We start from the raw sequence: 16071 nt of genomic DNA, 5'->3' as shown, positions 1-16071 counted from the left end.
ACAAACGTCGGCTCCCTCGGCCAATAAAGCGAGATGAGCGCCGCAATCCCAAAGTCATCTGCGACTGGACCTAACGGTCAGGGGTACCTTTACCTTTACATAAGAGCAGCAGCTCAGTTCCAAAATAAGCTTGCAGCATAGCCAGCACAGGCAGAATTTATAAAGTTTTATTCAACATTGGTCCAAACTCAAGAAATATGTAGTATGTGCACTGCTCATAATTCTGCATATAGATTGCTTAAATTTCATGGATTTTAATGGGATCTAAGTAACTGATCTATACTCGAGATTATGTATATCACTATGGTTGCTAAATGATAAGGCCAAGCAAATTTTGGTCAGGTATGTTTAAGAAGACAAAGGTACATGCTTTAGCTGCAATCTGTGATGTAATTAATCTGTTATCCTGCTTTGATTTGTTGCTAATCCAAAAAAACTGATCTTCTGTCTCATTAGGATGCAGGACTACTGACTAAGTGCAGCTGCTGAAAATCATGGCAACAGTGTCAGGTGCTGACACTGTTGCACTTTCTACAGTCTGTTGCAGTCTGTTGCACTTTCTACAGTCTTCAATAAATTTCAGCTATAAGTTACCCAACTCAGATAAACACCCCCTGGTGTTTCTTGTTTCTCTCTCTTGAAAATTATTCTTAATGCTGAGTTAGCCACACTCTTTTAACTCCTGCTCTGAGAGCTTTTAGTGTATTTGTTATTATACACTATTGGGAAGTACTCTGGGAGAGGGACACTTTGGGTGTATTTGTCATTGTGACAAGTCAGGTACAGCTGAGGATCATTGCTACTGTATCCCAGGGCTGGCCTGTCTGAATGAAAATATAGTCTGGCTGGAAGAGGCTTGCTTTGACTGATGTTTCCCTAACTGCTCCACTGCTGTGTGAAGAGCAGACAACAGGCTAGGAGAGGGATGACAGGATGCTTTCACGAAGGAGATTTGTCTTCATTGGAGGGACATGGATGGTATAGGTACCACCTGAAACTGAAACAAAATAAAAAAAAAATCCTTCCAGTAGCACCTTAGAGACCACCAACAACAATAATAACAATTTATTATTTATACCCCGCCAATCTGGTTGGGTTTCCCCAGCCACTCTGGGCGGCTTCCAACAAAATATTAAAATACAATAACCTATTAAACATTAAAAGTTTCCCTAAACAGGGCTGCCTTCAGATGTCTTCTAAAAGTCTGGTAGTTGTTTTTCTCTTTGACATCTGGTGAGAGGGTGTTCCACAGGGCGGGTGCCACTACCGAGAAGGCCCTCTGCCTGGTTCCCTGTAACTTGGCTTCTCGCAGCTAGGGAACTGCCAGAAGGCCCTCGGTGCTGGACCTCAGTGTCTGGGCAGAACAATGGGGGTGGAGACGCTCCTTCAGGTATACTGGACCGAGGCCATTTAGAGCTTTAAAGGTCAGCACCAACACTTTGAATTGTCCTCAGAAACGTACTGGGAGCCAATGTAGGTCTTTCAAGACCAGTGTTATATGGTCTCGGCAGCCGCCCCCAGTCACCAGTCTAGCTGCCGCATTCTGGATTAGTTGTAGTTTCTGGGTCACCTTCAAAGTTAGCCCCACGTAGAGAGCATCGCAGTAGTCCAAGTGAGAGATTAGAGCATGCACCACTCTGGCGATACAGTCTGTGGGCAGGTAGGGTCTCAGCCTGTGTATCAGATGGAGCTGATAAACAGCTGCCCTGGACACAGAATTGACCTGCACCTCCATGGACAGCTGTGAGTCCAGAATGACTCCCAGGCTGTGCACCTGGTCCTTCAGGGGCACAGTTACCCCATTCTGGACCAGGGAGTCCTCCACACCTGCCCGCCTCCTGTCCCCCCAAAATAGTACTTCTGTCTTGTCAGGATTCAACCGCAATCTGTTAGCCGCCATCCATCCTCCAACCGCCTCCAGGCACTCACACAGGACCTTCACCGCCTTCACTGGTTCTGATTTGAAAGAGAGGTAGAGCTGGGTATCATCCGCATAGTGATGAATACCCAGCCCAAACCCCCTGATGATCTCTCCCAGCGGCTGCATGTAGATGTTGAAAAGCATGGGGGAGAGGACAGAACCCTGAGGAACCCCACAAGTGAGAGCCCAGGGGTCTGAACACTCATCCCCACCACCACTTTCTGGACATGGCCCAGGAGGAAGGAGCAGAATCACAGTATAACAGTGCCCCCAGCTCCCAGCCCCTCTAGACGGTCCAGAAGGATGTTATGGTCGATGGTGTCAAAAGCCGCTAAGAGATCCAGCAGAACTAGGAAACAGCTCTCACCTTTGTCCCCAGCCCGCCGGAGATCATCAACCAGTGTGACCAAGGCAGTTTCAGTGTGCATGAAAACTTATACCAATAACAAACTTAGTTGGACTCTAAGGCTACTGGAAGGAATTTTTTTATTTTGTTTCGACTACGGCAGACCAACACGGCTACCTACCTGTAACCTGAATTCCAGACTGCTTTTCTTCCTTGCATTCAGTTTCATTCTTTAACTGAGATTAGCCAAACAACTGAAGTTAAAAGCTTCCAGTTCTGGGCAAAGGGCACCCAATAAGAAGCTAGAGACTAAAAAAGGGGAAATAAGTGGATTCGGGGAAGAAGCTGGCATTCTGGAACAGTACTTCACAGTTCTGTTGGGTAAGCTTCCTACTGGCTCTGTGAGATGCAGCGTAGCTTGTTTTTCCACACACTTTGATGTCACATGAAATGCGAACCTAGAAAGAACAAACTACAATTTCATACAGTCTTAACGAGAGAGATCTATTATGTGTCTCTTCCAGATAAATTATGCCAAAAGTAAATATGCAGTAGGCATAAGTGACAGGAGAATTGTACCCTAAAAAAAAGAGAAAAAGAGGCATATTATCATTATGTCTGGGTACCTGAAGGAGATGCTATTAACACTGCATAATAATTTTCCAATGTGAAAATACACTCCCTTGATTTAACTTTTATTTAAATTTGTATACACCATAATATTGTATATTTAACATGCTTAATTCTCAATAATATAGAGTCAAAAATTTAAATGCTTGTATGAGTAATCTGTTCATTTATAATAAGAGTGTATTGTACTAAAATGTTCATTTAATTTCCCCCCAGTGTGTGCTAATCCTTTTTTATTTGCCAGAGATGGATTAATCAGTAATTCTTTAGCATTACCTGTAACTTGTGCTGCCAGTTCTATCAGTTGAGCTTTCAGTTCAGTTGGTACATCAGTGCCCAGTCATGTGACAATGTATCTCTTGCATCAATAAGACTCATCCAGACTTTAGCTGTGCGTAAGAGTGAAAGAGTTTTATGTATAAATAGTTTCTATAGACCTTAGCTTCCCAAAGTTGATACTATGTCTCATATCTACTAGATGGCGTTCCATTAAAATCACTGCAAATTTTGATGTTGACCATCTTGGCTGTGAGTCATAGATAGAATATTTGCTCCCTGCCTTGCAGGCCTTTCTCCACCTGACCTGGGAGGGCAGGGCCCTGACTGAATTCAGCTGACATTGCTGAACAAAATCTTGGGCTCGGGTCTTGCTTAGGGGTTGGGGGGGGGCATTGTTAATTTTTTGTATCGCTATTTTGGATCTTGTGATTTATGTGGAAATTGTTTGATTTGGCTGTGTACTTCTGATTATTTTTATGATGACTTTTGTCACGTTTGTAGTTACGTAATTCTTAGCTGTTGTAAGATATATAATTCTTAAATGTTTTAACTTTGAAAAGATGGCATACAAATAAAATGATGGATTGATTGAAGGTGAATTGTCCCTGTATTTCTACTCTAAAACTAAGCATGAGATAGTCTAATTATCGTGGAACTTCTGTTTTTGAAGACCATTCGGCTTCTGAAACTTTCAGTGGGCTGGCTGCAAAATAAATGAAAAAGAAAAAGAAAACCGAGCCTCGGAAGTTGTTCGACTTCTGAGGAATGTTCGAAAACTGAAGCACTTCCAGGTTTTCAGTGTTTAGGAGCTGAAACTTTCGGGAACAGAGCCGTTCTAGTTCTGAGGTTTGACTGTACTTCCCTAGTGGGAAAGCAAGATTATGGTTTCATACCCAGCCCACCATGTGCATCTGTCCTTTTCTCTAGGCATCTATACGAATAGGATTAAAGTTTTAATGACATACACATGAAAAATCCACTATGTGTTGACCTAAACTATACTTCAGTTTCCAGAATATGAAGTAATTCTTTGGACCACATTTTACTCAAGTACACCCTGTCAAGCTGGGATAGCTCAGTTGGTAGTTCAGGACACTCTTAAGGTTCAAGCCCCACATTGGGCAAAAGATTCCTGCATTGCAGGGGGCTGGCCAGGATGACCCTCGTGCTTCCTTCCAACTCTACAATTCTATGTTTCTAAAAGGCTATGGTACCACAATAGGTGTCTGATGGTACAGCTGTGCCCAGTGGACGGGCAAGGCACTCATGCTCTTGTTCTTCCGCTCAATACAGGAAGATCCAGGAAATCTGCTGTCAAGAGCTGATAGAAATAATGTGTCTTTTCACAATTTTTGTCATCTTTTTTAGCTGGATTATGCCATAGATGGCCAGAAAGAGAAAATCACAGACAAGGGCATTCTATCAATGAAAAAAGAAGAATTATATTCAGAACAAGATGAAGTAAGTGAATAGTACTCGTTAGCAAAACAGCAGATATGGTTTTGTATACGTAACATTTATTTTCCTCCTCAACACCAAAGAAGTTATGTGGTTGGCTTATGACCTAAAATATAAGATTAAAATAATTGTCATAAATCTCAATGCAGCACAAAATCTGAAATTTAAACAGCAGAAAATAAAACTGAACTAAACAAGTTTCTGAGGCTAATAATAATAATAATAATAAATTTTATTTATATCCCACCCTCCCCAGCCGAAGCTGGGCACAGGGCAGCTAACAACAATCAAAATAATCCAGCATTCTAAAAACATTCATTATAAAATTAATTAAAATCAAATTGATGGCAACCATTAAGCAAAATTCTGTGCAGATTGCCAGAGGAGGGGGTCAGGCTGCTCCCTGACCAAAGGCCTGGTGGAACAGCTCTGTCTTGCAGGCCCTGCGAAAAGATGTCAGGTCCCGCAGGGCCCTAGTCTCTTGTGACAGAGCGTTCCACCAGATTGGAGCCGCGGCCGAGAAAGCCCTGGCTCTAGTTGAGGCCAGCCTAACCTCTCTGTGGCCTGGGATCTTCAGGATGTTTTTATTTGCAGACCGTAAATTTCTCTGTGGGACATACCAGGAGAGGCGGTCCCATAGGTACGAGGGTGCTAGGCCGTATAGGGCTTTAAAGGTTTAAACCAGCACCTTAAACCTGATCCTGTACTCCACCGGGAGCCAGTGCAGTTGGTATAGTACCGGATGAATATGATCTCGCAGCGAAGACCCCATAAGGAGTCTCGCCGCGGCATTCTGCACCCGCTGGAGTTTCTGGGTCAGTCTCAAGGGCAGCCCCACGTAGAGCGAGTTACAATAATCCAATCTGGAGGTGACCGTCGCATGGATCACAGTGGCTAGGTCAGGGCGAGAGAGATAAGGAGCCATTTGCTTAGCTTGGCAGAGATGAAAAAATGCCGCCTTTGTTATAGCTGTAATCTGCGCCTCCATAGAGAGGGAGGTATCGAAGATTACACCCAAACTCTTAACGGATGATGCTGGCACTAATTGCACCCCCGCAAGAGATGGGAGTTGCCCCCTCAATCCCATATCGTCCCGTCCCAGCCAGAGGACCTCTGTCTTCGAAGGATTTAACTTCAACCGGCTCCCACGTAACCATCCAGCCACAGCTTCCAGACGTCTGGTCAGTGTATCTGCGGCCGAGTCAGGATGGCCATCCATCAACAGATAGAGTTGGGTGTCATCGGCATACTGATGGCAACCCAGCCCAAAACTCCGGACAAGCTGGGCAAGGGGGCGCATAAAGATGTTAAAAAGCATCGGGGAGAGAATCGCACCCTGAGGCACTCCACACACCAAGGAGTGGTGCGATGACAATTCCCCCCCAAGCGCCACCCTCTGTCCCCGACCAGAGAGAAACGAGCGCAGCCATTGAAGGACTGTGCCCTGGATCCCCACGTCGGCAAGGCGGTGGTCCAGGAGTTCGTGATCGACCATGTCGAAGGCTGCTGACAGGTCTAGAAGAATCAGCAGCCCCAATCCGCCTCGATCCAGCTGCCTGCGGAGATCATCTGTTAGGGCGACCAGAGCCGTCTCGGTCCCATGACCAGCGCGGAAGCTGGACTGGAATGGATCCAGAGCCGATGTTTCATCCAGAAACCTACCAAGCTGTTCAGCAACCGCTCTCTCAATCACCTTACCCAGGAATGGAAGATTCGAAACCGGGCGGTAATTGGATAGATCTAAGGGATCTAATGATGTTTTCTTTAAGAGTGGACGCTCTTAAAAGGGCTGGGAAAATAAAAAGTCTTCACCTGGCACCGAAGATACTTCAGAGTAAAAATATATTCAAGATACTTTTTTACAAGTACACAAGTTGTAGTTCCTTCCCAATTAATTAATTTGTTCAGATTCGGAAATGATTTTCATGCATTACTAGCTAGATTAAGTGTAGCTTATTGAAATATTTTGTAATTTATCTTTCGAGGGTTGGGGTGGTTTTTCTTCTTGTAGTTTTTAAAACTGATGCACTAGAGGCCTATCCATAGCTGACAGAATTCAGTTCTACTACGGGCACAGCACTCATGTATAGATGATTTTCTTTTTCTTCTTCATCATCATCATCACCATCATCATATAATTTTATTACAGTGGTACCTCGGGTTACATACGCTTCAGGTTACATACACTTCAGGTTACACACTCCACTAAGCCAGAAATAGTGCTTCAGGTTAAGAACTTTGCTTAAGGATAAGAACAGAAATTGGGCTCCGGTGGTGCGACAGCAGCAGGAGGCCCCATTAGCTAAAGTGGTACTTCAGGTTAGGAACAGTTTCAGGTTAAGAATGGTCCTCCAGAACGAATTAAGTACTTAACCCGAGGTACCACTGTATTTACACCCAGCCACTCTAGGCCACTTTCAGCATATATCGAAACCTAATAAAACATCAAACATAAAAAACTTCCTGATACCGGGCTGCCTTCAGATGTCTTCTAAAAGTTGTATACTTCTTTATCTCCTTAGCTGCTTTACCTCCTTATCCCCTTTAACTGAAGGGAGGGTGTTCCACAGGGAGAGCGCCACTACCAAGAAGGCCCTCTGGCTGGTTCCCTGTAACTTCACTTCTCACAGTTAGGATCATCTTCTTCTTAGGATCAACAGAGCTGTATTTCATGCAACACTGGAAATTTACAAGGGCCATTGTGCAGAAAAGGAGGTCCATTATTATTATTATTATTATTATTATTATTACAATATAAAAACACAACAATACATAACATGGCAACAAAACACACACACACAAAACCCACAATACCCCACCCCAGTTAAAAAGCCATAGATTGTTTAATCTACTGTTCACTCCACTTCTCCACTCAAAATGCTGGTCATATGCCCTACTTTTTGTGTCCAAACTCCTGAAGCCCCAGGTGGGATCCCTGCAGGGGTTTATGAAGTGGCCAACCTTCCTTCCTCCCCCATACTATATTGCCTGTTCATGCACCAGTTGTGACATAATGCAGAATAGCACAATGACCTTTTAAAGTGGAAATAAAGCCCACAGACCCTTTGCCAACGTGGAGTCTTGGTAAAATTCTTTTCCTGTTCTGTTAACTAGTACTCAGCTCAAGTCCACAAAACGGAAGTCCTCCAAATTTATCTGAATACCTGCTGTTCATAATGTGTGGGAGAATGAAGAAAGCAAGCTACAAACTTAACACCTGTTCTGGATTGGGTCTTCCAAAGGTGAACCAGAACTACTTTGGTCCATCTCATTATAAAGCAGACAGGGAAAGCAGTGGCACATCCTAACAGATTACTAAGACTGGCCAACCCATGAGGCAGGGTGAGGTGACTGCCTCAGGTGGCCAGATCCACAGGGGCAGCAGATCCCTATGTAGATCTTTATTCAGGACTGGCTCACCCACAAGGCAAGGTGAGGCAACTGTTTCAGATGGCAGCAAATCCTGATGTCAGTCTTTCTTCCCACCTTGTTCCTGATGTAGATCTTCACTGGTGTGAAGGGGAGCACCATTTCAGGGTCTGTCTCAGGTGCCAAAATGTCATGGGCCAGCCCTGCAGATGACAAAACTGAGCAAAGCTTTGGCTATACAGTGGTACCTTGGGTTAAGAACTTAATTCGTTCTGGAGGTCCGTTCTTAACCTGAAACTGTTCTTAACCTGAGGTACCACTTTAGCTAATGGGGCCTCCTGCTGCCGCCACCCCGCCACCGTGTGATTTCTGTTCTCATCCTGAAGCAAAGTTCTTAACCCGAGGTACTATTTCTGGGTTAGCGGAGTCTGTAACCTGAAGCGTCTGTAACCTGAAGCGTCTGTAACCCGAGGTACCACTGTATCCCCTTAATCAGCTACAGAAGGAGAAACTGCATGGATCTTGATCTCCTCATGCTGCCCCACCCAACCCCCACCAGGGGGAAAAAACTAATTTTGCTCCAACTAGTTGCCCTGGGACTGTAGAACTGAAGATAGCACACGCTGGTCCCATCTCTTGGCTGGCAAACTAAGGTCTTACAGATTTTGTGTGTGGTGTTTGTTTCTTTGCTATGTACTGTATTATTGCCATTAGTTGTAAGCGCCTTGAGGATAATTCATCTGGAAGGCCTCTGCCCTTAAACAGTATCCATGCACTTCTCTCACACACTGGGTACACAGGACTTTTCCCACCACAGGGCCTGGAACTGTCCTTCAAGAAAGAAATAATGTCTCCTGGCCCATTTTGAGTGATCTCCAAAGACATTTCCTCATAGTCAGTGGCAGTATTCAAATACGCCAATCACCCATTAATATCACTTTGTATCAGCAGCAAAATTTGCATCAGCAGCAACATTTTCTTAGAATAGTTTCAGTGAAGTTAGATATTCATAAGCATGACAAATTAGTACTTTCTTCTAAGTTCTGCATAAACATGTATAGTGGCTTATTATGACCTATACATTTATTCATCGTTTGGTTGTAAGTTGCTTTGGGCAAGATAAAGTGACTAACGAATTTAATAAATAAAAGAAGCATATTACAGATTTGTCAAAAATGTACTATTACAGACATACAAATAAAAACTTTAAAACAGAAAAGCGTTTATGATTCTGTGTACCTTGTTTAGCCACTGACGTTCTGCTGGACCCAAATAGATAGTTCTTTTATTCCCCAGTGAAACATTTTAGACTCTTTGGGTAGTGGAATTAAGGATACAAGGAGCATAGGAAGCTGTCTTTTCACTGAATCAGATCACTCATACATCTAGCTCAGTATTATCTACATCAGTGTTTCTCAAACTTGGCTCTCCAGCTGTTGTTGGAATACAACTCCCATTATTCCTAGCTAGCAGGACCAGTGGTCTGTATGATGGGAGTTGTAGTTCAACAACAGCTGGAGATCCAAGTTTGAGAAAGACTGATCTACACTGATTACGGGCAGCTGTTCTCCAGGGTTTCAGACAGGAGTCTTTACCTGGAGGAATTGAACCTAGATGTAGTCCAGGTGTTTGAATATATATCTAACTTTTTCAAATAAGAAATTTCTCTAAGCCGCGCTGCAAAAAACCCAACCCCAAACCTGTCAAGATGAGCTCCATTTTTAATCATGCAGACAAAAAAAATTCTGCAATTCTGTACATGGGTTCAGTGGAATTTATTTCTAGGTAAGTATGTATAGGAGTTCAGCACAGGCTAGGGGACAATGACGCAGTGCAGTTGGCTCTCAAGAAGCCTCTGGCAGTGGAGAGAAGTGGCACCATGTATGTGTGGGAGGCTTTCTTGTACTAGGGTCCCAAGCAGAGTGATCAGCTACTGCTGGTGGCTTTCCAAAGGTAGCCAATGGAAAGCCCCTAAATGGGACTTTGGAGGGCAGATCGGTGATGGGATGGCAGAGGCTCTGGATCCACAAGATCAAGAACTCCTTCGAGTCAACGAGGGGCCCAATCTTCAGTCCCCACGGCTGCTCTAATGTGGCAATTGTGCAGCAAAAAACAAAACTGTGTACTACCACATTGTGCCCTGGCCAGCAGGGCTGTGGATGCAATGGAAGAGCCACAGTTTCCCAGGCCCTGTTATTGTTGTTCCAAAGGAAAATGTTAACTAAATTCTTACTTTTATGGAAAAACTGTAGTTTACAGCATCAAGACCTAGTGTGCTAATCATGAGATTCCGCAGGAAACATTGTAATGAAGAACTATTAAATCAAGACTTTTCCTTGCAAAGCTTCATGCTGTGAACTTGACAGCATATTCTATAAGTGAAATAATACAAAATTGCTTCAAAGCAAAATTGGAGCATTATCTCCATGTCGATTTCTGGAGTACCCAAACCTTCTTCTTTCAGAGAGAAGATTAAGACATTTAACTAATTTTATTACAATACTATTAGTAAAATCTTTTGCTGCTATTTTGAAGTCTGAACTCTTGCAGTGCTTGAAATTCATTTAGAACCCTGTAGCTAATTGTTATTCCTGGTTAATAATCCAGATGTTGTAGAAATAAATTTAGTACTTATTTTCAAGCGATAACAGAAAAACTAAGGTTACCATATAATAAGATAACTCATTTCTAGACCTCTTTAAACAGTGGTTGGCATTTAATGGAACTTGGTTTTGTTTTCTACACTGCAGATTTTCTCCAAACTGTTCGACTATTTTATCCAAAACCTTGGTTCATTGCTGTTATTTTAATCCAGTCATCTCAGTTCCTGATATAGTAATTAAAAGCATGCATATATAAAGCATGAGTTGAATTGAATGTGGTGTTCCGTGAGTGAAAGGGAAGGGGAAGAAAGCTTTTTCAACTCCCCACTCTTCACTGTAGCCCAACACCTTCCATGCTTTTCTGGAGGGTCCTGCAACTCTGCGGTCCTGTTTTTAGGGGATGCAGCAGGAATCCATGAAAACTACTTTACTGCCCAACACCTAGCAACATTTTATATTCTTACTGGTGTATGTGCCTCCACCTCAGTTCTCTTTAAATAATTCCCCATGGAGGCAAACCTGTGAAACATTTACATCAGAATTATTCGCCCATATGGTTATTTCTGGAATAGCTTCTGGGCAGGATTCCCACAAGGGGGAAATCTCATAGCTTGCCTGTTTCATTGCATACCTAGAAGTCAGCATTATGTCAAAATAGGACCCGAGTGATTGTAGCATTCACCTCACTTGCAAAGTGTGTTGCACTTGTGCACTGGTGCTGTGGTCTAAACCACTGAGCCTCTTGGGCATGCCAGTCAGAAGGTCGTTGGTTCAAATATGTGCGACGGGGTGAGCTCCTGTTGCTCTGTGCCAACTTCTGCCAACCTTGAGTAAACAAACAAACCCCTGTGTTGCAAAATGTGAAAATTTCTAGAGATCCTACGGATTCCATAGTTACTATTTTAAAAACAGTCCTACAGCAAGCATATTGCATTGGTGTTATTGATAAACACACTTTTGAGTTCCTTTTACCTCCGTTTCGTTGCATTCCAGTTTTTTATTGTCTTCCCAAGATCCATAAGGACATTCATTCTCCCCCAGGTAGGCCTATATGAGCGATTTCCCATGATATGATGCATTTTCACTAATAGATGCATTTATAGGCACATTTTAGTATATGCATTTTTGTACACATTACTTGACTGGAGAACTGCAAAATTTGGATAAGTGTGAATTTCAAAGGGTATCTTTGAAACTGTTTGCATTTTTTTTTTTTTTTTTGGAAAGTGTTCACCCTTGATGCAAACTGAATTGAATTTCTTCCCCATCTCTAGTTGTGGTCCATTTCCCATATATTGTTAATAATGTAGTCTTTGAATTTTCATCTACTGGCTAAATTGGGTTCACTTCCACCTGGCCCTGGCCCCTTAGTACTGGAATTCCTGCCAAGCCTCTCCACAGCTCTGTAGATTTCACAAGTTGCTGCTCACAACTTCCAAACCTATTTCTCCTTCAGGTCATAGAATATGTTTGTGTTTTTATAGCAGAAAAACAAAGCGGAAGCAAGGCACTGATTTCATTGCATGGTGCACATTGGGTTGAAAGACAGAATGACTGGGATGCCACCTCACAGAGAGAAGATTAGGTGACCTTAGGTTCCTTCTATATCCACTACTCCTCAATATGTTGCTTCAGAAGAAGTTCTGTCACAGCTCAGTTCCTTGGTCTTGTGTGTGCATGTGCTTATGCCTCAATACTTGGAGTGTGCTATGGACACACATTTCACAAAGTGAAAAGCAACCCTGCAGGTGGTTTTTGCTGGTGATCTAACACAGGTATGTTAGTAAAGTTAGAAGAGGCAACCACCCCTACCCCACTCACGTACATTTTTACCTTTGCTTGGTAGAAAGCACCAAACAGAAGCAAAATAAATGCATCTATGTAAATCTGACCTAAGAAGTCAAAACAAAGATAGGCTCTCTTCTTAGCAGCAGCCTCCCTTTTCTGGCTACTTGCAGTCTATCCAACCAAATCCATGCTGAGTTTTCCTGGAGAACGAGTACATGTTTTGTGAAGCACAATGAGAGTATGCATTGCCCCCCCCAACTTATGCATACATAAAGCCTTCTTTTGTGAGAAGGATTCATAGGGTCAGATAATGTGCAAAGGGAAAGGCTATATATCTCACAGGCCTGCATGTTTCCACATGGATGCTTCTCCACACACAGACTGAATTATGAACAGACCTATTAATACGGGGATCACAAAAGGTCAAGTTTTGTCTTCTTTCACAATTGTATTTGAATGGGGGAGAGGGATTTTATTTTAGAAAAAAAAAGATTCACAATGAAGAATTTTATAGGGACTTTTTTTTCTTTTTCTTTTGCAGCAAAGAGAAATAGAAAAAAATATTCTAATGTGCAATAGTTCAGGAACATAGACTTTTGATATTGTTGGTTTTGGTCACTTGCAGATTGACCTTTGAAATTATCTTGTTTCCAAAAGAGTGAGAAAAAAACAGGAAAGACATTTTGTAGCATAGTCTATTGATGAAAGGTACATCTGATGTAGCCAGAGAAACGTTAAGAGCATTGCTAACAAATAATAACAGATACCGGTACTTCTTTCTTTTATCAAGATGCAACTCAAAGTCCACATACAAACTTTAAGTGAGCTAACAAAGCTGAATTAGCAGGCAAAGTTGATAATCTGTAACCTTAGTAATCATCTTTAAAATGTGTGTCATTATTCTCTTTATGTATATGCCACCAGTATATACATTGGTGGGGGATGTATACTTGTGGCATATATAAAAGAGAACAATTACACACATGATTCTGGAGTGTCAAACAGTATTCACATAATGAAAAATAATGGCATCACCGTAAAACTCTATACAAATACATTAAAAGTGTTTTAATCCAAACATAAAGGCAACATGGTTTTAACATATAGGATGGTACAGTATATAAACAAGACTAAACAACCTGCCTCATTTAATGCTAATGTTACCATCTAACATCTTACAATGTAAACATTTTGGCATTGTCTGTCTATCCTATTAGTTCATATGGATAATGTACTTTCTTTCGTTCTTCTGCTTGCTTTTTCTTAATAGTTGTTAATGGCAAGGGCAGCAGTGCCTTAGGAGTGAATTGCCTTGCAAACTATCGTTCTCTTCACAAGATATTCTTATGCATACCCAACTTATCTTCCTGGAACATGAAGGATAAAAGGGAAGGAATTGGCTATTTTTAAACCCAGTGCCAGAAATGGGCTTGGGGTCATATTTGGTATGGCAAGTTGCTCTCCATTGTCATCATAGCTGATTTATGCCAAATAATCTTGTCTAGCAACATGGTGCCAAATGGTGGATGCAGTAGAATTAGCAAATCGAACCACTCACACAGATTGGTGGGCCTGGTAAAAGCTGTCACCACTCCAGAAAAAAAAGAATGACTTTAGCATCTCTTTGGGATGGCTCAACAGATGCCTCCATTAATGGTGAGAAATTCACCACAATCAGTCAGAATTATTTACAGGATGGGTTAAACCACAGAGCCTAGGACTTGCCGATCAGAAGGTCGGCGGTTCGAATCCCTGTGACAGGGTGAGCTCCCGTTGCTCGGTCCCTGCTCCTGCCAACCTAGCAGTTTGAAAGCACGTCAAAGTGCAAGTAGATAAATAGGTACCGCTCCAGCGGGAAGGTAAACGGTGTTTCCGTGCGCTGCTCTGGTTCGCCAGAAGTGGCTTAGTCATGCTGGCCACATGACCCGGAAGCTGTACGCCGGCTCCCTCGGCCAATAAAGTGAGATGAGCGCCGCAACCCCAGAGTCATTCACGACTAGACCTAATGTTCAGGGGTCCCTTTACCTTTACCGTACTTAAATATATTATAAATTCATTTTTTAAAAAAACATAATATCAAAAGTAACTGATGACTGTACCCTAATAATTGGTGTTAAGTGGTCAGAATGCCCAGGATTCCTGCCACTATGCTGTCAAGCATTACCTGTCCAATTAGCAGTTCTACACTGTTGTAGGTGGCTGCTGACTTTGCATGACTCAAAGCATTTTAGAGTTGAAAGGGGGCTCCTAGGGTCATCTAGTCTAACTCCTTGCAAGGTAGGAATCTCAGCTAAAGCATCCATCACAGATGGTCATACAACCTCTGCTTAAAAACCTTGCCGTCCATGTCTCTTGGCCTTCATACACCATGCCTCCCCTTGAAAATGCCCCTCACAAATGTGCCGGTTTACAAGTCCTGGCCATGAGCTCCAAGAGGCAGCAATCAACTAAACTGAACTGCTGGCTGCTAACTCTTCTAGAGGCAGGGTAATATAAGGCCTTTCATGTCCTAGAATGGAAGAAACCTGAACTGATGATACATGTTTGGGGAAAGAGCTTTCCTAGAAGAATAGCTACTCAATGTGATCGAATGCTGTGATCTCTGTGCAGAGATGCAATCCACCATCTTTCTCCCCACTGCTTCCATGTTTGACTAGAAACAACCCAAATCTTCCGTTAGGATAAGCATTGCTCTGATACCACAGGAGTGTCCAGTATCGCGTTGTATTAAAATAAATATAATGGTAAGCTCTGGATGACTGGACAAACACTTCTTACGCTTTCTGAGAGATTGCAGCATGGTTCTGAAGTAAGCGCAAGGAAAGCACCAATGAATTCTAGGCGTCAAAGTTACATGAAACAAGAATAGAGATATCTTGAAATGCAGACTTAGCCTAACTGCAGGCAGTGTGTAGCATATCTGGTTTAAAGCAATATCTGAGACATGAGACATATCACTTTGGCAATGTTGCATCCCTGCTCTGTACATAACACACTCCTCTCCACTACTTCTGTTTCCTTCCTTTCTAGGCAGCCACCCTTCTTAGTAACGTTCTTTTAAAATTCTTTTTGCAGATATAACAAATTTACAAGCTTTTATATGTGAGTTTTATATTTATCTTCACTCTGTTACTATTAATGTGCGTTCTACAGAATTCAGGAACATGTTTATTTAGTAGATGAACTATACATTGTAATCAATTGAAAGTAATTGCATGCACTGTTAAAACATCTTTGCATATTTAACATACCACAGAATCAAACAAAAGAGAGGTGAGAAAGAAGAGTTTGTCTTCAGGATATTAGGGAAAGGAAGTACACCCACTCACTCCTAACTTGGATTAGATGTAGAGAAGGGCCTCACATCCTTTGTCCTCTTACCCCACCCCACCCACTATACAAAAAAGGCATTTTTCTGTTTGCTGATAAAGCATTTCCCCCATTTCTTTCTTTCTTGGATTAACAGTTTTATTGGTTTCTGGCTTCCCTCCTCCAATAACAACAATAACAACTGTTATTATTACTATTATTTGACTTGTTAGTTGCTTATTACCCATAGGCCTCCAAGCAGTATCTGTTGTTACTAATATGCATTCTAAAAAATTCATTAAGTGGCTGAACGTGTTAATCTAGTAGCAAATGACCTATACATTTTAATTAATTCAAAATAATTACAA

The 16071-nt window shown here is 42.3% G+C and overlaps 1 protein-coding gene across 9 annotated transcripts in view; it reads left to right on the top strand.

The window, feature by feature from the left end:
* DCDC1 (doublecortin domain containing 1) overlaps positions 1–16071 on the top strand; it is a 266837-nt gene that overhangs the window by 98643 nt on the left and 152123 nt on the right. For all 9 annotated transcript variants that reach the window (XR_013979717.1, XM_080982413.1, XM_080982412.1 and 6 more), the window contains exon 9: positions 4545–4637. Coding sequence is in view for 8 of the 9 variants with exons in the window: in XM_080982413.1 (XP_080838539.1) it covers positions 4545–4637 (93 nt within the window). In the remaining variant the exon portion in view is untranslated. The remainder of the gene's footprint in view (positions 1–4544; positions 4638–16071) is intronic.

The sequence above is a fragment of the Podarcis pityusensis genome, assembly GCF_964106645.2.
Source record: "Podarcis pityusensis genome assembly, chromosome: 1".
Lineage (NCBI taxonomy): Eukaryota > Metazoa > Chordata > Lepidosauria > Squamata > Lacertidae > Podarcis > Podarcis pityusensis.
This window is presented reverse-complemented; position numbering and strand designations above follow the sequence as displayed.